General features: G+C 38.6%; 2 protein-coding genes across 10 annotated transcripts; both read right to left on the reverse strand.

Annotated features, from left to right (window-relative positions):
* Positions 1-222: 222 nt before the first annotated feature.
* Positions 223-7,374, reverse strand: LOC111247876 (uncharacterized). 6 transcript variants are annotated; one of them, XM_086984222.1, is made up of 4 exons: positions 6,167-6,307; positions 4,702-4,809; positions 2,270-2,504; positions 223-1,782 (listed from the first exon to the last, which is right to left on the reverse strand). In XM_086984222.1, the coding sequence occupies exons 2-4, from the start codon at positions 4,745-4,747 to the stop codon at positions 1,548-1,550; spliced, it is 516 nt and encodes a 171-aa protein (XP_086840348.1). In that variant the 5' UTR covers positions 4,748-4,809; positions 6,167-6,307; the 3' UTR covers positions 223-1,547. The 6 variants fall into 6 exon arrangements, with proteins under 6 accessions (XP_086840348.1, XP_086840350.1, XP_086840349.1 ...); XM_086984224.1 differs by lacking the exons at positions 2,270-2,504; positions 4,702-4,809 and adding an exon at positions 7,234-7,374 and having other exon boundaries at positions 6,167-6,458; XM_086984223.1 differs by lacking the exons at positions 2,270-2,504; positions 4,702-4,809 and adding an exon at positions 7,230-7,368 and having other exon boundaries at positions 6,167-6,458.
* Positions 7,157-20,541, reverse strand: LOC111247673 (putative FERM domain-containing protein FRMD8P1). 4 transcript variants are annotated; one of them, XR_015324198.1, is made up of 6 exons: positions 18,791-18,839; positions 12,497-13,140; positions 11,195-11,384; positions 10,831-11,034; positions 7,663-10,387; positions 7,157-7,303 (listed from the first exon to the last, which is right to left on the reverse strand). XR_015324198.1 is itself a non-coding variant. In XM_022798908.2 (5 exons), exons 1-5 carry the CDS (start codon positions 19,872-19,874, stop codon positions 9,810-9,812), a joined length of 1,629 nt encoding a protein of 542 aa, XP_022654643.1. In that variant the 5' UTR covers positions 19,875-20,541; the 3' UTR covers positions 7,157-9,809. The 4 variants fall into 4 exon arrangements, 3 of the variants coding, with proteins under 3 accessions (XP_022654643.1, XP_086840333.1, XP_022654644.1); XM_022798908.2 differs by lacking the exon at positions 18,791-18,839 and adding an exon at positions 19,862-20,541 and having other exon boundaries at positions 7,157-10,387; XM_086984207.1 differs by having other exon boundaries at positions 7,157-10,387.
* Between the last annotated feature and the right edge of the window lie 201 nt (positions 20,542-20,742).

Here is a 20,742-nt window from a genome sequence, read left to right on the forward strand (position 1 = left end):
TTGTAAAATAATATCAATTGAAGAATTAGCTACAAATATTTCAGTAGTCATTTATGTTGTAAATGCAAAACAAAACCCAAAGATCGTTTAATTTTACTTAACCATAAATAGTAGCTAACCATGAAAAACTAGAGAAACAAAAATAATCATAGTTGAAATAGCAGTGAAGTAAGTTGTATAAGTATGCTCTCCTATAGTAAACCTATAATGAACTCAGCATAGTTAAATAAAACAACAAACTTAAACGCTTTATTTTGGAGGCTTCATCTTTCTCTCGACAGCAACAGTCTTCAGCAAACGAGTTTTATCTCGGAAACTCTATTGGGCCGATAAAAAATCAATTCTCTTTACTCTGCTAAACAGTTTTGACCTTAAAGTACATGAAATATTCGTCGGAAGCATTTAAGGAGTGGATCGCCGAATACGAGACTAGATTTGGTAAAAAATATATCGGCAAATTAGAGTTTGATACCACTAGCAGACCCAATGGCAAAATTTACGTACTGTATATCAAATGGAAATGCCTACACATCCACCCACATATATATATATATATATATATATATATATATAGGCATTTCCATGTGGTTTTTTATGATGGTAAACTCAGTGGTCAGATGGCATTAAAGACAGAGTACCGAACTACTCACTATCCACATTCGAAAAACTTCAAAAACAATTTTCAAGCCACTCTTGGTGGACGTTAGTGCGGCGCATCGAAAATTTCAAAGAAGGAACACTATTAGTTACTTTTTACTAGATACAAATCATAAAACATAGCAGTCTAACGTTTTGTGGCTTGCGTCTACAACATTATAATGTAACTAAATACCTGAAAGCCGAACAGCTCTGTCGGACTTACACATTGGTGAGCCATCAGTACAAGAAAATAAACAAGAAACAAGTACTTTGCCTTGTTCTGCAAAAAAAAAGTTGAATTGGTCCTATACTTGGCAAATAGGCACAAGACGCTTGCTGTTGTACGCGTCAGAAATCTCTTAGAGCCCTATCTAGTAAAATTCTTTCGGAATGCAAAACAGTTACAATTTGAAAAGGGGCCTGGTTACAAACAAATATTTTGTAAATGTTTTGACGCCCTTACAAAACTTCGACCAAGTCGGCTACGGCTTGCACCATCCATTTTCATAGTACTGTTCATTCGGCTAATAGGACTTTTTGTGAATCGCTTATATACAATAATCTAATCCTTCCATGGCGGTTTATTTGAAAATTGAATATAGTCTTATTATAATTTCGTATTCGTCATCGACAGTCTAGCCCAAAGAAATCAACCTCAAACTCTTCTGATGAGTATAAGCTTTTTTGGGCGCCTACCTTCTTTTTTAAAATAGCGTTTACTCTGTAGGTGTCGACTGGATGCTCGAAGTAATAAATGCAGATAACTGACATCCACTACAGAAAATAGTGGGAATTCTTGCAGACGAATGCTCATTCTACAAATCAAAGGATGATGAGGAATTAGATCGCCCTTTGCGACCGTTGCCAGAAATTGCTTTTCTCAAACCATATGAAATTTTGTTGAAATCTTAGTATTGACTGCTAACGTTGTATTCAGAATAGCCGGGAGTTGTCGGCGTAGGCGTGATTTCCATATGGTTATATTCCCAGTAATGTTCGCCGTAACCGCCTCGTTTATCGCCCCAGAGGACATTTGTTCGGAATCGGGGTCCGTGCCGACTTTCATGCCGTTCGATGAAATTGTACAGATTACCCTTGCGAAAGCCGAACTCGTAAGTATCCACTTGCGGGAGCTTGGCGTACCTGCGTGGTCAAGATACAAATTCCTCACGATATAAAGAACGAACTTGCTATAACATTTCACATGGTGCAAAGGACAATATAATTACACAGTGTTGAGTGTTTTCGTAAGCTGGCGTTTGCCTAAACCTCGAGAAGAGTAGGTATTTGTCTAATGTGAACGAAAAATGATATGGTAACTAAGTGATTTATTTTTATAGGCTGCCTTTTCCGAACTAGAAACCTTAAACTGTTAATGGACCACTTTGCGTTTTTTTTTTGTTGCACCTATTGACTGAAATAATCCTCGCGCTGATTGACCATAAGTAATGCAAACTTGTTTGATGTCCATGTTTAAGAATTTTTCTTCGATTACTAAGAATGCTTTTTTAGCTAATCAAGCTCCCCCGGCCTGCGCGTTCCTCCTTAAATTCTTTCATTACATAAAAATGCACCAAAATACGACTATTCTCCACAGCTAATATGACTTCACTAACAAGACTGTACTCACTGAAAATGTCCGTCACGCCCTCTTCCTCCACTGCCGTTCCCTCCATCACTTTCATCCCCTCCATTTATGTCCCCTCCATCACCTCCGTTCCCTCCATCTCCAAAGTCACTCCCGCCACCTTTGCCCATGCCCCCCGTTCCAAATCCGTTCCCACGGCTCCTACCGCCACCGGCAATTGTTTCTTGGTTCGTCTCGTCACTATGTGTAATCGCACTCACACTAACTGCGGACGGCGCTGTAATAGAAACAAGCGGTAAACGATGGATAGGAACCTTGATAGCCGATGAATAAGAGGAGGATAAATTAGATGGACGTTGGGAACTATCACGAGAGAGGCTTGAAAGTTTTGAGTGCAGGTTTCTCGCGTGAACATCTCGGAAGGGCGATGCGGGACGAGTATGGTCATTCAGTAAAGGTGCCGAAGTTGGTGACATGAATAATCGGCTAGCAGTAGATGAGGGCTCGTACGCCTTCGATGCTACTTGTAAGGCCAGAGCTTTAGTGGTGAGGAGTACGAAAATCGCTACACTAAGTATCAAAGATGCTGTCAGCTGAAAAAACAATTGAACATATTTCATTTGCCAAAACGTGCAGAGAAAGCGAAAACCATTTCGGTATATTTTTGCCTAAGAGCTCATTAACTGACTTGCCTCAAGCTGATTGGATGCACAAGTAAAAATGACAAACCAATATTATTTCTCTTTGGTGAGACCATTGACAGGGACGCTTACCTATTTAAACCAAGTTGGTGATTATGTTCTAACTCTCATTGTACAGTTATCATTTGGTTTTTGGAATATTGTTAGCAATATGCATGTCTAAATATCCAATTGAAAGGTTTGAATAAATAGGGCTAAAGCAGATCCCGATTATAATATATGTGAAACAATAGATTTAAAAATTTTTTATAGATGTTTATTAACGATTTAATGAATTTAGACAAAACCATTTTAATAGTACCCTTTAAAATAAGCACTACGGCCGATAGTGATAGAGCTTGACCTGATCGAATGTCAAATCATATATATCCGGCAATGTTTCCAACAATGGAACATTGAAAATACTTTAAAACCTACAAAAACATCTACCATGTAAGAAATCTGCACCATGACATGTCTGAACGCTAATCTACTGATTCTCTCGACACCAACAACCTACCGAAAAACGCGTCGCTTTCCGTTGAAGCATCATGTCGCACCTGTTCCAACGCAAATGATCTAATCAGTGGTCAGCTGTCCCTTAAAAGCAATTCGAGACTGGGGGTTTGTTACGTTGCAACTCCCCTACAATCATCGGCTTATCCCGAACGTAGCGCACAAACGCTACACATGGCCGAACTGACTTCCAACAGCTTAAAGTGAAACCCTCCGAAGTCGTTGAAGCGACTGAACGCGTTTTTACAGGTTTTCCGTAACACGCTTATTGGCTGTAGTGCATGACGTTATCAGACTGTTTGCTGGGGAGCAAAATTCGAAATTCAGGCTACTTCGTCAAACGTCACACACTACGTTCGACCGCGTCGAACTTGCGAGAATCGGCATGGAAGCGGAGCTTGAATCTAGTTACCGCATTCACGCAAACATCACACGAAGCGGCACGAAGAAAACGCTAATAACGATAAGCACCAAAGGACTAAGCATACGCGACACATACGCTAACGACATTCCCGTCAGCTTTCGTTTGCCATTTGACCGTAAAACAGTTTTTTTTTTACGGAAGTCCAAGTAAAAGAACAATTTTTAGCTTACACCCCATTAAGTATGGAATTAGGAAACGATTTCAAACAATGTTTTATTTTTGAGGATACTATTGTAAATATTGTCATTTCTAGTATAACCATTCGCTAAATTCACATACGTCTCACGTGTATTGATTAAATAAACGTTTTTAGATTGAAATCCATAGTACCCCAACAATCAAAATTTGATAGATTTATATCTTTGAACCATTTCTAAAGGTTTTGATTATTCAGTAAGTATTTTATACTTTTTTTGAAGAGTCAGTCTAATTAGCGTAGCATCTGAGCATAATTAATATTTTGTTACGGATTTTATGTAAATTTTTGTATGTAATAGATCACTATTTCACAGATCTCCGTTTGCCTAAAATATGATTTCAAATAACAGCCAAAATTGCACTGTTGTAATTGAAAGCTTTTAATCTATGGCTTTACAAATGCGTGAAGTTCTCATACACTACGATGTGTTCAGACCGATTGCACTTTGAAAAATCTGCTGCCAGTCATCTTCATTCAATATGTATACCGCAAGACTTATATTTAGTTCGTTTTAACATTAACTACAAGCATTTGCTTATTACTTATTAAACAATTAAAGTGAAGCATAAGAACAACATTCCTTAAATTCAAAAAATTCTGAACGAAATATGCTGTAGTATTAATGGACTTATAGAAAATATATCCCTACGCTGACCTGTCACGAGGTTACAGGAACCCATTTTGGTTAAATACGTAACCATTTCTAGAGTTTGTAGACGTTACTTCGAGACCGGTAGCTTCGCTAGTGTAAATAAAGGCAATGCTGAAAATCACGAAATTGTTTGAATTTATATTTTTCATTTCAGGTACAAGGACATTATAGCATCCCCTTCATCTTAATGAAATTATTGGTTTCTCAAGATAGTATCAAAAAAGAAATAAAATAAAAATACAAGTGGATAAAAAGAAATCTATGGGTTAATGAACAAAAATTCAATGCATTTGTGCACATTTATAAAGATCGCTAGCTATTGTTGTAACTAAGCAAAGAACCTTGTTGGTGTTTTTAATCTTTGATTTTATTGCTATGTAACCTATAGTTTCTAATATTATTATGTTAAACAGGTGTACTTTGCCCTACAATTTAGATAACACAATGATCATAAGCATGTGTGATACGAACATAAAACAGTGTATGTTCTATATTCAGATCACACATATTATCAAAGAGACTCCAGCCCCCCAACGAACGTGGATAATTCAATAATAATTTGTTGACATGTTTGTCGTAGCGAAATTTAATTAAAATACTTTAAGCTACCAAATACAAATACACATAGAAATGACCGGTAACAGAGCAAGAGATGTGTATTTTCCCTACAGCTGTAACAATAACTTTAGTATAAGAAGAAAAATTGTTAGATTTAGCGTCTTCCTTAAATGCATTGACTAAAATCAATCTGTTCATTTTGTAGAATTTGTCGCATCTCTTGCGTTAGTAAAGCGTTTAACGAGCGGCCGTCGTGCTTGTAAATCCACTCAGAGTCTATATAATCATACCTGCAATTGGCAAACGTAAGGAACCAACTTGATTAAATCTGATTAAGTAAATGAGTTATAGCTTTTAAACTTAAACAAACGTAGGTCAAAAGACTTAGATGGAATATGAACTTTACTAAACTGGAGTCGATATTTGTTGTACTATTTAAAAAAAATCAATCGACAAACATCGAAAATTTCTTTATCACTTGGGGGTATACAATAATGAGTTAAGTTTTGGTTAGTTGAAAGTACTTGCGGCTCGTGTTTCTACTTCCTTAACGTGAAGTCAATGCAGGCGAAAGGTTTTTAAGGAAGTGTTTATAGACAGATATAATTTTATATTAATCTGTCCAAATAAAATTGTTTCTTGGCTGAACAACTAGTCAGTTCCATTAATTTTGTTGAACAAGGTAGGTTATATAACAGAAACGTATTCTGCTACTCACTGCAAAGCTAACGCAAAGTGAACCATTATCGGAAGCTGAAATGGCCTGTGGAATACCAGAACCAACTCGCTTAATAGAATAGTAACTCATCGACGTAAATCATCAGTGGCCACTAGCTATACACTGTCCTGAATAGCTATGCATTTAAATTCTTCTAATAAAGTGAAGCTCGGCATATCGTCATTCATTTACCTCTTAGGTCCTGAAATAGGACTGGATAACCATATTTGTCTATTTGGAGTTTGCTTGTTGATGACATAGGTCCCGTGGTTCTGGCCTAACATAACAGTTAGTACGCCGTCGCTTAAATTCACATCAGCGTCCGTCACCTCCTCTAGTAACTTTTCAAAATATTCGCAGAGATTCTCAAGACTAACTTTGCACACTTTGTCATATTCAAACTCTGACATTTCGCGAGCAACTGGGGTCGTCTGGAAAAGCCGATGTGTCGGTGCTATCGAGGCGTCAGCTCCCTGTAAACATGCTGTCGCAAGCACAGGTGTTAGCCTGGTTTGTAGACTCGAAAATCCTGTCCGTAGAATTAGCTTTGCCGCAGGTTGCCATACTGCACAAGTAATTGCCCTGAGCAACATCACCTTTAAATAAAGCTCGAATAAAATTTGCTTAACTACTTAAACTTTTTCTTGAATAAATATCACAATAAGATCGAACGAGCGAGGTCGCGCAGAAGCGGTAGAATACGGCATTGTTTATAGCAGGAGTTTCGCGTAACGGCGACTAGATGGCGCTGTGATCGCACCTTGCACTCATCGCTCATTATCCAACGAGAAACGAGTCTGATTGTGAATGCTAACCTCCAAACATATGTTTGGTAATTTGTAAATGAAGTTATCTATGATGTCTCATGAAAAACAGAAAAATCACGTCAACTTTTGCTTAATTGCGTAAACTATTTGTACAGATATGACGGGTTTATTAAGCGAGTGTTAGTAATGTCATTAGCACACCTAGTAACGCGCATTAGCATACTTAGAAAGCTTTGCGTTTTTCTTTTTAGACTTTAGAACATGCTTTTCATGATGGCTAAATTATTTATTTTCAGATGCATCCTTTGCTCCATGCATGGGAAAAACAAGTGCTTGTTTAATGTGACCCATATGTTTTTACAGCTAAAAGTAAAAACGTTGTGAAACATTGCGATAAAAAAAGTACATCGCTTGCTTTAGCTTCGAATATTCACAAATTATTCATATTAGCACATTTATTATTATTAAGTATTTACAGATTTATATACTTGCACAATTTGTTTTGTGGTGTTGTTTTCGTCCTCGGTTGTTGTATCCTTCAGTGTGGCGGCTCCGGGATATTCTACAGAGTTATTATTATTATTATTACATAATATAATTACTATTATAAGTTTCTAATCATCATTATTAATGTACACAAATGTTCTCACAAATAGACACAACGTCTACCACTTGATCACTACTCTCAAATGTCACTCTTTATTACAATTGTATTTCACGATAACTTCTAACGCTTATCACTTGGCCATTCATTCACTCAGTATTGTATTACTTTCTTTTGTTTTTCGGTCTCTTCAATGAGTCAATTCTTGTATCACAACTTATATGTTTTCAGTCTTCGGTTCAGGTCATCATCGGCATCGGTATAAACCGCGTAAGCACAGTCCTTTTCGTCAACCACGATATATATACATTACATACCTTTAGAAGATCGCTTCTTTCTATTCATTCGCGACACCGAAAACAGCGAAATGCAGTTGTATTTGCATTCATTCATTCACACACACACGTACATATGCACGCACGAAGACACAATCTCTGTCTAACTCACGTCCGGACCTAATTAATATAAGCGTGAAAACTGTACTTGGTAGCAACCACACTGTTTTAGAGTTGTAAGAAGTATAAAACAATAATACCCAGAAGAAATACAGAGGACTGTATCAGCCAATCAGAACATGATCTTAATCCACTGACAGATTTGGTTTTCAGCATATTTTTGTAAATCCCGTTTCACGTCTAGTTTGAGATAAATACGTCGACTAACAAACGTAGTGGCGATAGGACACTCTATCATATCAGTATTTGGCTATATTCTACAAACATATTACGACATCGGTAGACAAAAGTCATCATTCACCCCACCTATCATAAAATCATCGCGCGAAATCTATAGCTCACTTTCATTTGGACACAGATGCATACCTTAGACTTATCGCACACACAGACATACGTGCATACAAATCTTATCATCAATTTTCTCCAAGAATGAATTTCTGAAAAAAACAACAGCAAACCGAAAACGACATCTGACAGTTAATTAAATTAACTGTTAAACAAACTAAATTGGGCCACAAGGAAATCAGCTTGCTTTAATAACAGAATTGTGTACGGAAATGCACGTCGGCCAATGAACTAATGCTAGCAAGTGTTACGTATATATACCCATATAACAATTGCAGTCCCTACAAATAAACTGAACAGTGTAGCTAGAACCGAGCGTTATTATACGTATAGTTAAGTCGAATGGATGGAAAGAGAGGGGGGAATGAGAATTCAATAACGATCCATTGCCCGGCAAACACGATCTCAGCACCGCAGAAAAAACCTAACAAGCACGTCCATAAAAAGCAGTTTCATTAGTGTCACGGACAACTCATCGAATTTTAGATAGCATACTGAAGGGCTAAGCATTTTTATGAGCCTTAGTAAACGATGTGATACCATTCGTTAATACGGTATTAGTGTATGAAATTCCCAAGTGCCTATTTAGTCGGCACGGACGCAGGTGGCACATCATATTGATTACGAACGGGATCACTTAATTAGATGGCGCTAAGACCTGCATCTTTGCTGTTTTCAGAAATATTATATACATCCTTCAAAATCCACATAATGGTGGGCCTTACTTTGCCATAAAAGAACGATACATGGTAACAATTATATCTCTTAACATTGTCGGGAAACCAAAATGCACGAGAATCCATACAGTAATATTATCCCCTCTCGTGTGATCGGCTCAATACGGTCATTTGAATCGCGGTTTACCACCGCATAACAAATCTTCGAGTTCACTATATTGTAACAATTGGCATATATTTTATCACGTTTTCATTTTAGTTACGTTCTTTTTGACATTTTTTTAACCACTTCGCTAATTTGTCTCTCATGACTCGAATATTAAGTAATGTGTGCTACTGTATTAATTAAAGAACCTTCTTGATCCAATCACCTAACCTTAGGGGTTTTGCTATAGAGGCACAAACGCACAAATCAAAACTGTGTGTGGCGACTGTCCACGCTTCAATGTTTAGGCATAAAATCGTAATAATTGTCATAACTCTGCGCCTTTTAGAGGTTTCCATCTTAACTCTAAAGTAAGAATGTACTTCAGAATATAAATTCAGAAAAATATAATAAAGAATATAATAAAAAAGAAAAAGGATTGGCCTGCAGACAATTCTACAGACTGTACTTAATGACAATATATACTTTTTTTGTTATAGCAAAATGGTAACGGCAGTTCTTACTTCTCTTTCAGAAATATGCAATGAATCTACAATACCTCCACTATGTTAGCCTCTTAGCAAAAGCAAATCTATAAACAAGAAACAAACACGTGAGCTGATTTCGGTCTTTCCTTGCACAATCGTTGCTTCTCTACCGACATAAACTGAAGCTGCAACAATGGTTCTTTCCTCAGTTTGTTATGTTAAATTTTGAATTACTGAAAATCTTACATAATGCACATAATATGCATGTATAATAACAGCAATTATAAAAATAATCAAAATTATCATTATTGTCATAACTACAGTGATCGGTGGCTATTATAATAGTCACGGTTATCATAGTTTGCTTGGCTGCAGCATCATGAGCATTTTGTCCATAAGAAAAGCTTGCTTTGAAAACACCTGGTGCGAGCTCAGGTACCCGTCGGTGACATACAAGCATGGCTCGAGGCCTTCTTGAACCGGTTTGCCATAGTCCCAACTAAACAACGGTGGGTACTGGTTGACCGAAAATAGATAGGACGCTTCTAGTCGACCATCCTTTGTAAGCATATGCAGGCCCCGCCGATTGATTGCCACAGTCACTTCACGCGAACCAAAAAATGAATCTAATGACCCCTGGAAGAAGGCACTCCCATAGAAAACGAGCTTGCGACACACGTCAAGGTAGTCTCTCATCAACGACGCCTTATCGGTGCTGCGGCATATTAGTAGATCACGGTATTCTTGGACAAGCTTTTTCTCAACACTCTGGCCAAATACTCGTGCTCTCTTCCGGAGATGCTTAGATGGCAAGAAATGAGCCGCTTTGTCAGTGGATGCCAGCACGTCACAGGCGCTTTGGCCATCCAGTTCAATTGCGGCCTGGAACGCAGCGAGACGAAGAGCAATGTGCTCGGTTACAGGATATCTTCCTGCAGAAAGATGACAAACAGGTTAATATAAACTGGCCAACTGAAGTCGTATATTTATGGCAGAATAACGAACTAATTAGCTAAATACGCATCTAGTGAAATTAGTAAAAACAGCTGAGATGCACATCTATAAAGATGAGCCTCAGATAGATTCGTTTAGTATTTGGTTTGGCTGTGCGTTCAGCATAAATTCCACTATAATGTACAAAAGCATTGGCGATAGCCCAAACTAATCTTTCTAGGCAATGCTTGTGAACAGGTGTGAATCAGACAGAGATAATTAGGACAGTAGCTACTTCTCACAATAACAATAATAATCATTTGGCGATAATATGCGCCAAGCTGTCCTAACAATGACATGACATCACATCCATAAGGGATAAATGCTACATTAGTTATCAAAATAACAGTACAAAAGTACAGAAGATAATCGTAGTACCTACCGTCTAGCACATTGCAACGGGCTTCGTGATAAAGCAGTTCAAGGACTGCAGGATTTCTTTGACAAATCCTACGTTCCTCCTCTTCATTCAAAGTCACGTTGCGTTGCAAGATGAGCTTAGGTTCTCCCACGATGGGCGCAGGCAGTTTACAATACACTTGTACTAAAGCTGTCCAAGCCTTGTACACGTCAAGGGGAGCACGACCTATCAACAGCAATATAATTAAATAAAGATTTTTGTTAGCTAGAAATCGTTCTTATATTGTTCGGCCCTAGCCTTCTTTGTATTAGGAAAATGCAAGAACCCAAAAATCAAAACAAAGCGACTTGTATAATAATACACATATACCAAACATTTCACGTACCAGGCTCCAGCTGAAGTTCGAAATCAGCGTTGGCTATCCATAGGGCAAAAGCAAGACATGCGTCCTGTCCGAGACCGGGTTCGCAAGGGGCGTCGGCGACCTGTTGTAAAATTTGTCCTGCAGTAATCAACGAAAGAGATTCCACTTGAAGCGCTAAACACGTTCGATTTAGAAGGTATACGCAACACACCTATACGAAACAAACATAGGTGATTATTAGAGGAAACGGCATGTCATAGCAAATGCATCATAACCTACTGTGGGTCACAACGTTTAGCCTGGCATGTCTGTTTTTTAAGCTTTTTTTAACATAAATCTAACAGGAAATATCATAATATAGTTTTAAAAAAGCATCGTTTTCTGCTATACTACTTGTTTATCATGTGTCCAGATTTGATGCGCATCGTAGCCCCTATTTAGCGTAACACATATACAGAGCAAAAACTGAAGGGTGCAATCCTGTTTATATGAGGTCACGATATCCATGTAATAATTATCCATAATTATAATAATGACAAATGACCACAATAATATAATCATAATATATATTGGTCTAAAAAATTGTCTCCTGTTTTTGCTATTCGTAAGTCATGTCGTACATTCAAACTATCCTCCTTTTTCGATAAAATGCTGACTACTAAGAAAACTCGGAAGATGTGTCTATTATTGACATCTGTGATCTAGGATAGTTGCGTTTGTCTATATTGAAATGAAGACCAGTGGCTAGTCAATCACTTTCGAGTGAAAATGAATGTCTTATTAGGGCAACACAGTTAAGACATATAACGGGGAGTTGGGAAATTGCCACACTGTTTAATGAAAAATCGATTCACGTCTATTTTCACAAATAATATTCAAAAACAGCGGCACGAATACGATTGCTTTAACCATTAGCTAAACATTTTTAATAGGCAGCAAAAAGGCTTTTCTTTTGAAAGAAGAGAATTCTTTTCGCCATGTCCTTCCCATTTTTTAATGTTGGGTTTCGATGCTTGACACATCAACTGTACGAGTAACAACCAAACATTGTCAGCTTTGGATGGAGCGACGGAACGACATATATATATATATATATATATATATTGCCTATCGTTAAAACACTTTCACTGGAATGTTATTGTTTTTTAAATCAAAATATGAGATCATAATGTATCGGTTACTATCATTGTGACATAGACAACATAGCACAAGTTATTAATAAACAGCTATATAGTAAGCAATAAAAAAAAAGTATAATAACAACGATAGCCTAATTGTTTCGAAAAAAAAAAAAACACTATGTAAACGAACTAATCAGCTCACCTGGCTTCCACGAGCTTTACTGCTGCCTGCTAATGAAGAGCTGCACGATGAAGGGGGCGGCGTGGCTGGTAGTTGTTGTTGTGACTGCGGCGATTGGTCCCCTCCTGGCGTTGTGTTGGACAACGTCGTGTGCTGCTGTTGGGTCTGTATTGAGGAAGGCTGGATTTGAGACTGCTGTTGCTGTTGCTGCTGGTTATTAGAAGTAAGTGGGGTTGTTGATGACGATGCAAAGCCGATCTGTGGCGGTTGCAGTTGTGGTGGCTGAGTTGGGGTGGGCGTTGGAACGACGGGTTGCGTGCGGATTGGCGTGTGTTTGGCGGGGCACCAACCCCCTATATCGATATCCGCGCCCACTACGACGTTACCCAACTGCAACGTCTGCTGTTGATGTTCTGAATGATGGTGATAATGCTGCAGCTGCTGTTGCTGTATTTGCGACTGCAATAGGATCCCTCCGAGAGGTTGGGGTTGAGGCTCTAGGGTCTGTACGTAACCTTCAACAGCCATCGATGACATTGTGGTCATCGACGGCGTCATCGATCCGAGCGACGATGACCCAACAACACCTCGCCGTACGGTGCCGTACAGCGCCGCGTTATTGCGCATGCTCCAGTACTCCTCGCAGTTGGCAACGCCCGGGTAGCCTTTGTAAGGGGTAGCAAGTGATTTAATGAACAAAGATGGAGATACAGAGAAAGAAATATTCTGATTAGTAAGAAAAACGTAATCATACCTCTGTCTAGATTTAGTATTTATCGCGTTCAGCTAACTCTTGCAGTCGTCGCATTTGCAGGCAAATAAGGGATTCTATCACTCGCGAGTAGTTTATTTTGGGTTTGTCTTACAGATTTGATTCCTAGTTTAGTTGTTGATGCCGCGAAAGTGATAGCCCAAAATAAGCGCCAAGTAGTCGGTTATACATAGAATAAAGTATATAAACCGTAGATGTCGAACGCATGAACTACTAAAAAAATTATGAAATAACTTCGTTAATTAAAAATTACTCAGCACGAAAATGTGTTTCTCAGAGTGAAAGGCACCAAGTACTTGTTAATATAGATGCCACGTAGATATATGCAACACGACTGTATCTACAAGTTATTCATTTTCAATAGGCGTAAATGTATTAAATTCTGGGCCATTCAAATCGATCATAATATAAACGAGATCCGAACTTAGATCCAAGTTCGGATCTCGTTTATATTATGATGACGAAGCTTATGCCAGTGGTGCCTTAGGTACCTAATATATTACACAAAAAGTCGTATATATATATACGTCTACTGAAGACTGCTGAAGTGTGGATCATAACCTCACACCTCCAGTTTCCTCATACCTCATAACGATCCAGTTTGAAGGACTTTTTGTGTAATATATTAGGTACCTAAGGCACCACTGGCATAAGCTTCGTCATCATAATATAAACGAGATCCGAACTTGGATCTAAGTTCGGATCTCGTTTATATTATGATCGATTTGAATGGCCCAGAATTTAATACATTTACGCCTATTGAAAATGAATAACTTGTAGATACAGTCGTGTTGCATATATCTACGTGGCATCTATATTATATATATATATATATATATATATATGTATATGTTAAAAAAACTAAGTATTTGTGTGTGTATTAGTTTATCTTTGAAACGCATATTAGTCGCTCAGATTGCATTGTTTGGCATTTGATGCTAAGTCGGGCTGCTCGTTATATTTTGGCAATTGATAGAATACATTTGAATAGAGTTTTTTTTTATTTTTGAACAAGTTTTACCACTTATGGATGATTGGTTAAGCAACCGGTTAGATTTTCTAATTTGTGTGGCCGTAACTACAAAGTAGGCATCCAGCTTTCTTATTTAACAAATGAAGAATAAAATATAATTGATTAAAGATTTCGTTTGATAAAGCATGCCTACGTGGAAACAGGGAAACGGATTTGTAACGATGAGGGAGGAAAGTGAAAACAGCGCGATAACGTGTCAACCGTCAACGTAAGAGCGGAGTTATTCATTATAGAAGTAAAAGATGACACTAGGTGTACACCTGAACCGAAGTACAAGTTAGCTAAGGGCCTGACAGTGGAGCGGTGACGCAGATTCAGCATGGAATAACTATCACTATAGGTTGGTTGTAAGCATCAATAGCAACTGCAACAGAATAATAGAATAACTGGGCCAACGCAACCGGGCCATTGGGACAAGATCGTAGCTTTGTCGAATTAGAGAATTAACAATTATCGGAACCAGACAGTTACAACAAATTAATAGAATAAGGAGGCAGAGACCAAAAGCAATCGCAACGTGGTAACTGTGACCCTCTAGGTTAGCAATATTCGATTAGAATGATCGAAATATCGACGGCTATGTTCCAGAAATGTGATTTTTTTTAAAGAACGAACAAAGTTTTTGTTGTTTTGTTTTTTTTTAAATGAAAAAGGAAACAAAGTTGATACAATAAAGCTTTAACTATATTACGTGTCATTTCTCACAAAAATTATTAAAATAACACGAATAACCGCGGGTCTCCTAAGCCTAAAGAATGCTGCAGAAAAAAAGAGCAGGAAAGATGCAGTGAGATAAGCGTTGATGCCCATTCGAGCAGCAGTTTACGTTTGGCTGGCTACATCCTTAGGCACACCTGCCAGTGAACCACATTAGGTAAAGTTAGGCAAGTGGTAAGTGGATGTTATCACTTAAGAACGTATCAAAGTAGAATACAATACACTTGATGCCATACCAAGTAAGTAGTGGTAATAGTAAGTAAATGACTAATATTCCGCATCCAGGTACATCTAGTATCAGACACAGATAGGCGGATAAAGTATGTTTGCGGATCACTTCAATGAGTAGCAGACAAATTACATAAGCAACTGGTTTTCATGGATCAAAATATCTTTCAGAAACCCGATTATTTTATTTTACCTACTTGTAGCAAAAAATGATTGTTCCAAGATAATTCTAACAGAAGTGGCCTGCAATAGATATAGTTCAGTCAAAATAAACTTTATTTGAACATACAAGCCCCAAGGTCGTTTTGAAGAAATTGAGGTTTATTAACAGTTAAATGAATTAACAACTAAAAGACGGCCGCATCTAGCGTAACTAAAACAGAGCAACAACAAAATGAATGTCGACACCAAGCTATTTTGAGCGCAGAGTAACAAATCTTAGTAGGTCTCGCCGTAGTAACTACTTGCCTTCTACACAATGGATACAGGGCAGTAATAAGTTCTAAATATATCTGTGTTTGTACCTCTATAATTTTATTACATAGTATTTGTGCTTTATTTATTGGGCTAGCAGTGTCCTGTAGTTATTCCTAAGAAAATGTTTCGAAGGCTGGCGACGATGAAGATGGGATGTTGTTTAGTTCGTTTTAAATGAATACACAGTGTTGTGCAGTAAACAACAGACTCGAAGCGAATGTGATTGTGTAGCAATAAAAATATGATGGCCTTATGAAAGTGAAGTCTTCAACACAACAAACAACATGCAATCTGTTTTCACGGAACCGGATGTGGAGGAGCAGTTTACCACATAAAATATAATTATATATGGGCCTAGACCTTGAAGAAACCCACGTTTTAATAAACTACTGTTCGAAACCGTCTTGACAAGGCGTACAGTTAGGAAGCGATTGGTCAAATAAAACTTGAATCTGTCGAACACTATAGGAGAAAAGTCATAGTAGGTCATTTTTTTTAAAAAGACATCGTAAAAGCTGATGTTAAAAGCCTTTGCGACATCTGTTAATTCTACAAGCGAGGCGTTCCAACCTTCGCCAGAGCGGATGATATGACTATATATATCACCAAGAACCAGATCACACACGCGGGACCAAAGAAAGCCGCAGTGCGCTCTTCGAAAAAAAAAAAAGATATTGAAAAAGTGAGTTCTAAGCTAACGTTTGACATATTTTTCAAAATTTCACATTAAGGCGGGTCATAGTTATATCTACCTAGTTCGTTGTAATATCACGGCCTTTCTTACCACCAAACGATAGGAAAACTTTGGAAAATCTTAAACGATGCTGGGAGGACAGAAGTCTTAAAAGATAAACATACGTACCAGGGGACAGGCAATTACATGCCAGGTTCGCTGGAAGATTTTCTGTAGAACAGTAGTAAGTACCTCACTGAAGCCAGCTTTTAAGGAAAAGCCAAACGACCAGATCTTCGGTGAGAGGTTATACGTGTTTTAATGTTGTTGATTGATATAATCACGGATGTACTTGTTTCTAAACTTGTTAAGCATACGCTTGGAACGCAACGAAGCTTCACCAGAAGGGTCAAAAGGATGAACCATTTACAATTGAAGAAATTTTAGTGGGAAAGTAGTATTCTAAGTATTATATAGGGTGTCGTTTAAGAAGTTAACTGCACATGCATATCTGTAAACCCATATATTAGTGACCAATCGACATGGGTAATTACGTATCGATTGAAATTATTTATACTAAGAATTCTTGCCGGACATGGACTCAGCTAGGTCTCAGAGGTGATTGTTCGTTGCAATTGATAGCTGCAAAAACAGAATAGTAATCGGAGAAGGCATCAAGCTGTGTTATCGTTGAGGTAACTTCAACTGCCAGACACATCAATCGGCATAAATATGCGATTTACACGCGATTCATACTTTTCTCTTGTTACCCCATTAATTACAGCCGGTAAACTTTTAGAGGAGAAAGGTAATAGACGATCTGAAGATCTGTCATCTGCTATTGACATATTCGTGTCGCAAGAAACTATCGTGGGTATATTTGTGAGTTGATTATAATATTAGGCATTCTAGTCACTATTTAATAGTTCTGTCCATTTTAGAATAAATGCCAATATAATATACTCGGTAGCCTGGCGCCTAGAGCAGCAACACTTGCCAGTCAGCCGATAAAAAGATTCAAAGGAACAAATTACAAAAAAATCGGGGAAAACGTATAGAGACACACACCATCACGGTAGCGCATAGGATAGCAACAATATTCAATCTGTAGTTGTGTGAGTTGTTCAGATTTGCACCTTAATGTCACGAATATTAATATGGATTAAGGTAAATTCTTGCAAGCATATTTGCCAAGTGGCTTAAACTGCACGTTAATTTGGTAACAGGAAAGCAAAGGTCATGTTCTACTGCAAATTAAGTGCACTTCCCTGGAAGGGTTGCTTACAGCAATAAACATATTTATTTCCAGGCGGTTACCTGTCTAGTTCGACAAACTATCGACGCATACGAATGTGACGTACATTCATGTACAACAGAGACAATTCGCCATTGAATAGAAGTAAGTATGTGAGGCGCCAACTCATACAGAGAACTCACAATATCGCTAAAAAGTATCAGCAGACATAATTATTATTTCTGTCGTTGGCTTATTTTTGTAACTGAAGGGTACTCCGGCATGCCGTTCAATTGTTTTTCCTGTGCTTTTCTTTTCGCATAAACAATTTGACGGCTCTATCTTAGTTCATCTCATCACCAGCACCGTCGTTATTGGTTACCATAGTTTGCTGGATACCTCTGTATTACTTCCATCCGGTCCTGTCATGTCATTCTGATCCCGCTGTTGGTTCAACGTCGCATGTTCAGCTAATACCATTGATACGACTCAGCTGTTGCATACTTGTGATGGCCAGGGGTTCTCAGAAATGTTTGGATAAGCTAAGTCTCCATTAAATTACTAGCCTTTTTTATGTGACAAATACTGGGTTGTCGCGCATTATGATAAAATTCGATATGGGCTGACTCATTTCTATGTTAACAATGCATATCTTCGTCCTGAGGACAATTGGCTTATTCTAGTGTTTTCTTGAGCATTAGTGTTAATAATACGACCAGGTTTTTTGAGCACGGCTTCCAAAGTTGGAAATAGTTACCAACAGGTAAATCATTCTGAGTTTCTTAAAGTCAGAAACAGTGTCTAGTATTCGGAAAACAGGGGCTACAAATTGCTGAAACCTATCAACGGCCTAGATAGTCTTGAAGCTTATTAGATATTTTTCTGTTACTGATTTGTTTGATCGATTTGAATTGCTTAAGTGGAGCAACGAGTGCGATCACATTGTCAATAATTCATTTTGCATTTACTGGGTTCTTCAAGACTAGCTCGAAATCGTTCTTTCAGTAAACTTGCCACTTTTACGGGTGACTGGTACATCGGACTCTAAGCTATTCAACACCCCGGTCCCATAACCTTCTACAATCATTTTTAAGTAGAAGTGTTACTTTCAGGGAAAATAACAGTCGCTTGTATGGAACAGTGCTAGCGCCGTTATAATAAAAAACTAATGAGCTGCATACTAATCAAATTCTTCTTTGACCAAATCGGCAACATGGCCAGGCGTCACAATAAAACGATTCTTCGGCACATAACATGGTTAATATTCGATGTCACCTACACAGATGAGCACAGCAAACAACAATTAATGAGAACATTTTTTGTTTACTAAGGTTTGCGTCATTTAGACGCGGATGCACAGAGCATTAAGCGCACTCAGCAAATTTTACTGAAATGGCAACGCATATCACGTAGCAATAACGTTCGCTAGACTAAATACAGTTTTCATATAGTAACCGCTCATATGTGAAAGCCATTAACAAATAACTAACAACTAATCTAGCGGCTCATTAAGTCGTGTCTGCTATGAAAATTTGTATGGATGCAGCGTATGTATCATATACAAAATTGAGCGACATTTAGTTTATTTATGAATATCTAGAGAACTGTGTTATTATTTTAAAAAACGACATGGGACTTCACTGGCATCGCATAGGTAACGGTCAAAAGAACCGTTCACCGTGACTCCGTTCGCATAACATTCACGTCGTTAGCACACTGAACTAGATGTGCATCGTTGATCTTCCAGCGATTTCACAACACAGTCCTATTAGAAGAGCAAAACAAAATTTAGAAAAGCCGATCTGATCGTTCATTTTTAAAATCATTCGTCTGCGTATCGCTGTATTGTAAATTCATCCGTTTACTTTTTTCTTACATTCTGTTTTTAAATATTTTGCACCATTTGCGGCATTGTATGTCGCCCACCGGGTTTCTGGCTGGGTCTCGCTGAACTGACTAGTAAAACCAGAGCGACTAACTCGAGTGGGTTTTCGACCAAAATTTCTAACAGACTGAGCTCAGTCTTGGGATTAGCTATTACACTGTGGAAATGCTACCGATATCAACCACAGAACACCACCGCTTGGCATTTTACGCGTGGAAGACCAAATTCCAAAGTGGGAATAAAGTCGGTAAACACCGATTGATGACTTCTGCACTTTCAAGACAGAAGGGGTTTTACGGGTTCCTGGCAGCCCATTCACGACTTATCGAACCGTTACCGTAATCGATTTCTGAGAGATTTCGCTTACCGACGGAGTTCATAGCTGGTTCGGCCGCGGTTGCGGCCACAGGGCCTACCGAACGACACACGAAGCCCCCAGGAAGCCAATTCGAGTAGAAGCACCTCTTTATTCTCACAACAATTCACCCTAACTGGACTAAGCTTTGCTGCTAATACTGTTGCTTTGTTTGTAGTACACGTTTGTTGCTTTGCTCTCAACGCACTAGCCCAACACCATTGTAGAGAGCAGCAGCAACGATAGTCACACACAGCCATCGATAGCCAGACCCGCGCATACTCTTGGTCGCAGCTCATGCACACATCCAAGTCACCAACAACATCACCATTAGGTAGATCCAGTTTGCTCCCGCTTGACAGTGGTCTCGGCCACGCACTGGCGAGAGACCAACCGAGGAGAATCTGCCTATAGAAGTTTGGCGCGCATGCGCCACCAATCTCTAACACACGCAACGAACGAAACCTCTGTTTTGTTTTCGGAACAACAAACCAGCGGGTGGGAAGCGATAGAATGTGGCTTACCTGGCCCAAAGGTAGACCAAGTCCCGATTGTTATCGACTATGCTATTCAGAGCTTTTATACTCTAACTTTAATTAACAACCCTGTGCTAAATATGTGTAAAATCGACACACACAACTAACTTGATGCGCGCTAGATTATGTATAGTGTCTTGACGTTCGAAAATGTCGCTTACCCAATTGACAACGGACTATTAGCCAGACTTGGAAAGCGCGACAGACAATCCGCACTTTACGAAGTGCGTTCCGAGAATTAGAACATACGCGCGTTTGGCGCGAAACAAACAATAACGGACCGCACTTTGCCGAGCAATGCTATTGCCTGCGCGCCGGTAGACGGGCTGTTCATTAAAAAAACGTATCGCAGCTGCG

This window comes from Varroa destructor, unplaced genomic scaffold (genome assembly GCF_002443255.2).
Source record: "Varroa destructor unplaced genomic scaffold, Vdes_3.0 BEIS01000003.1, whole genome shotgun sequence".
NCBI lineage: Eukaryota > Metazoa > Arthropoda > Arachnida > Mesostigmata > Varroidae > Varroa > Varroa destructor.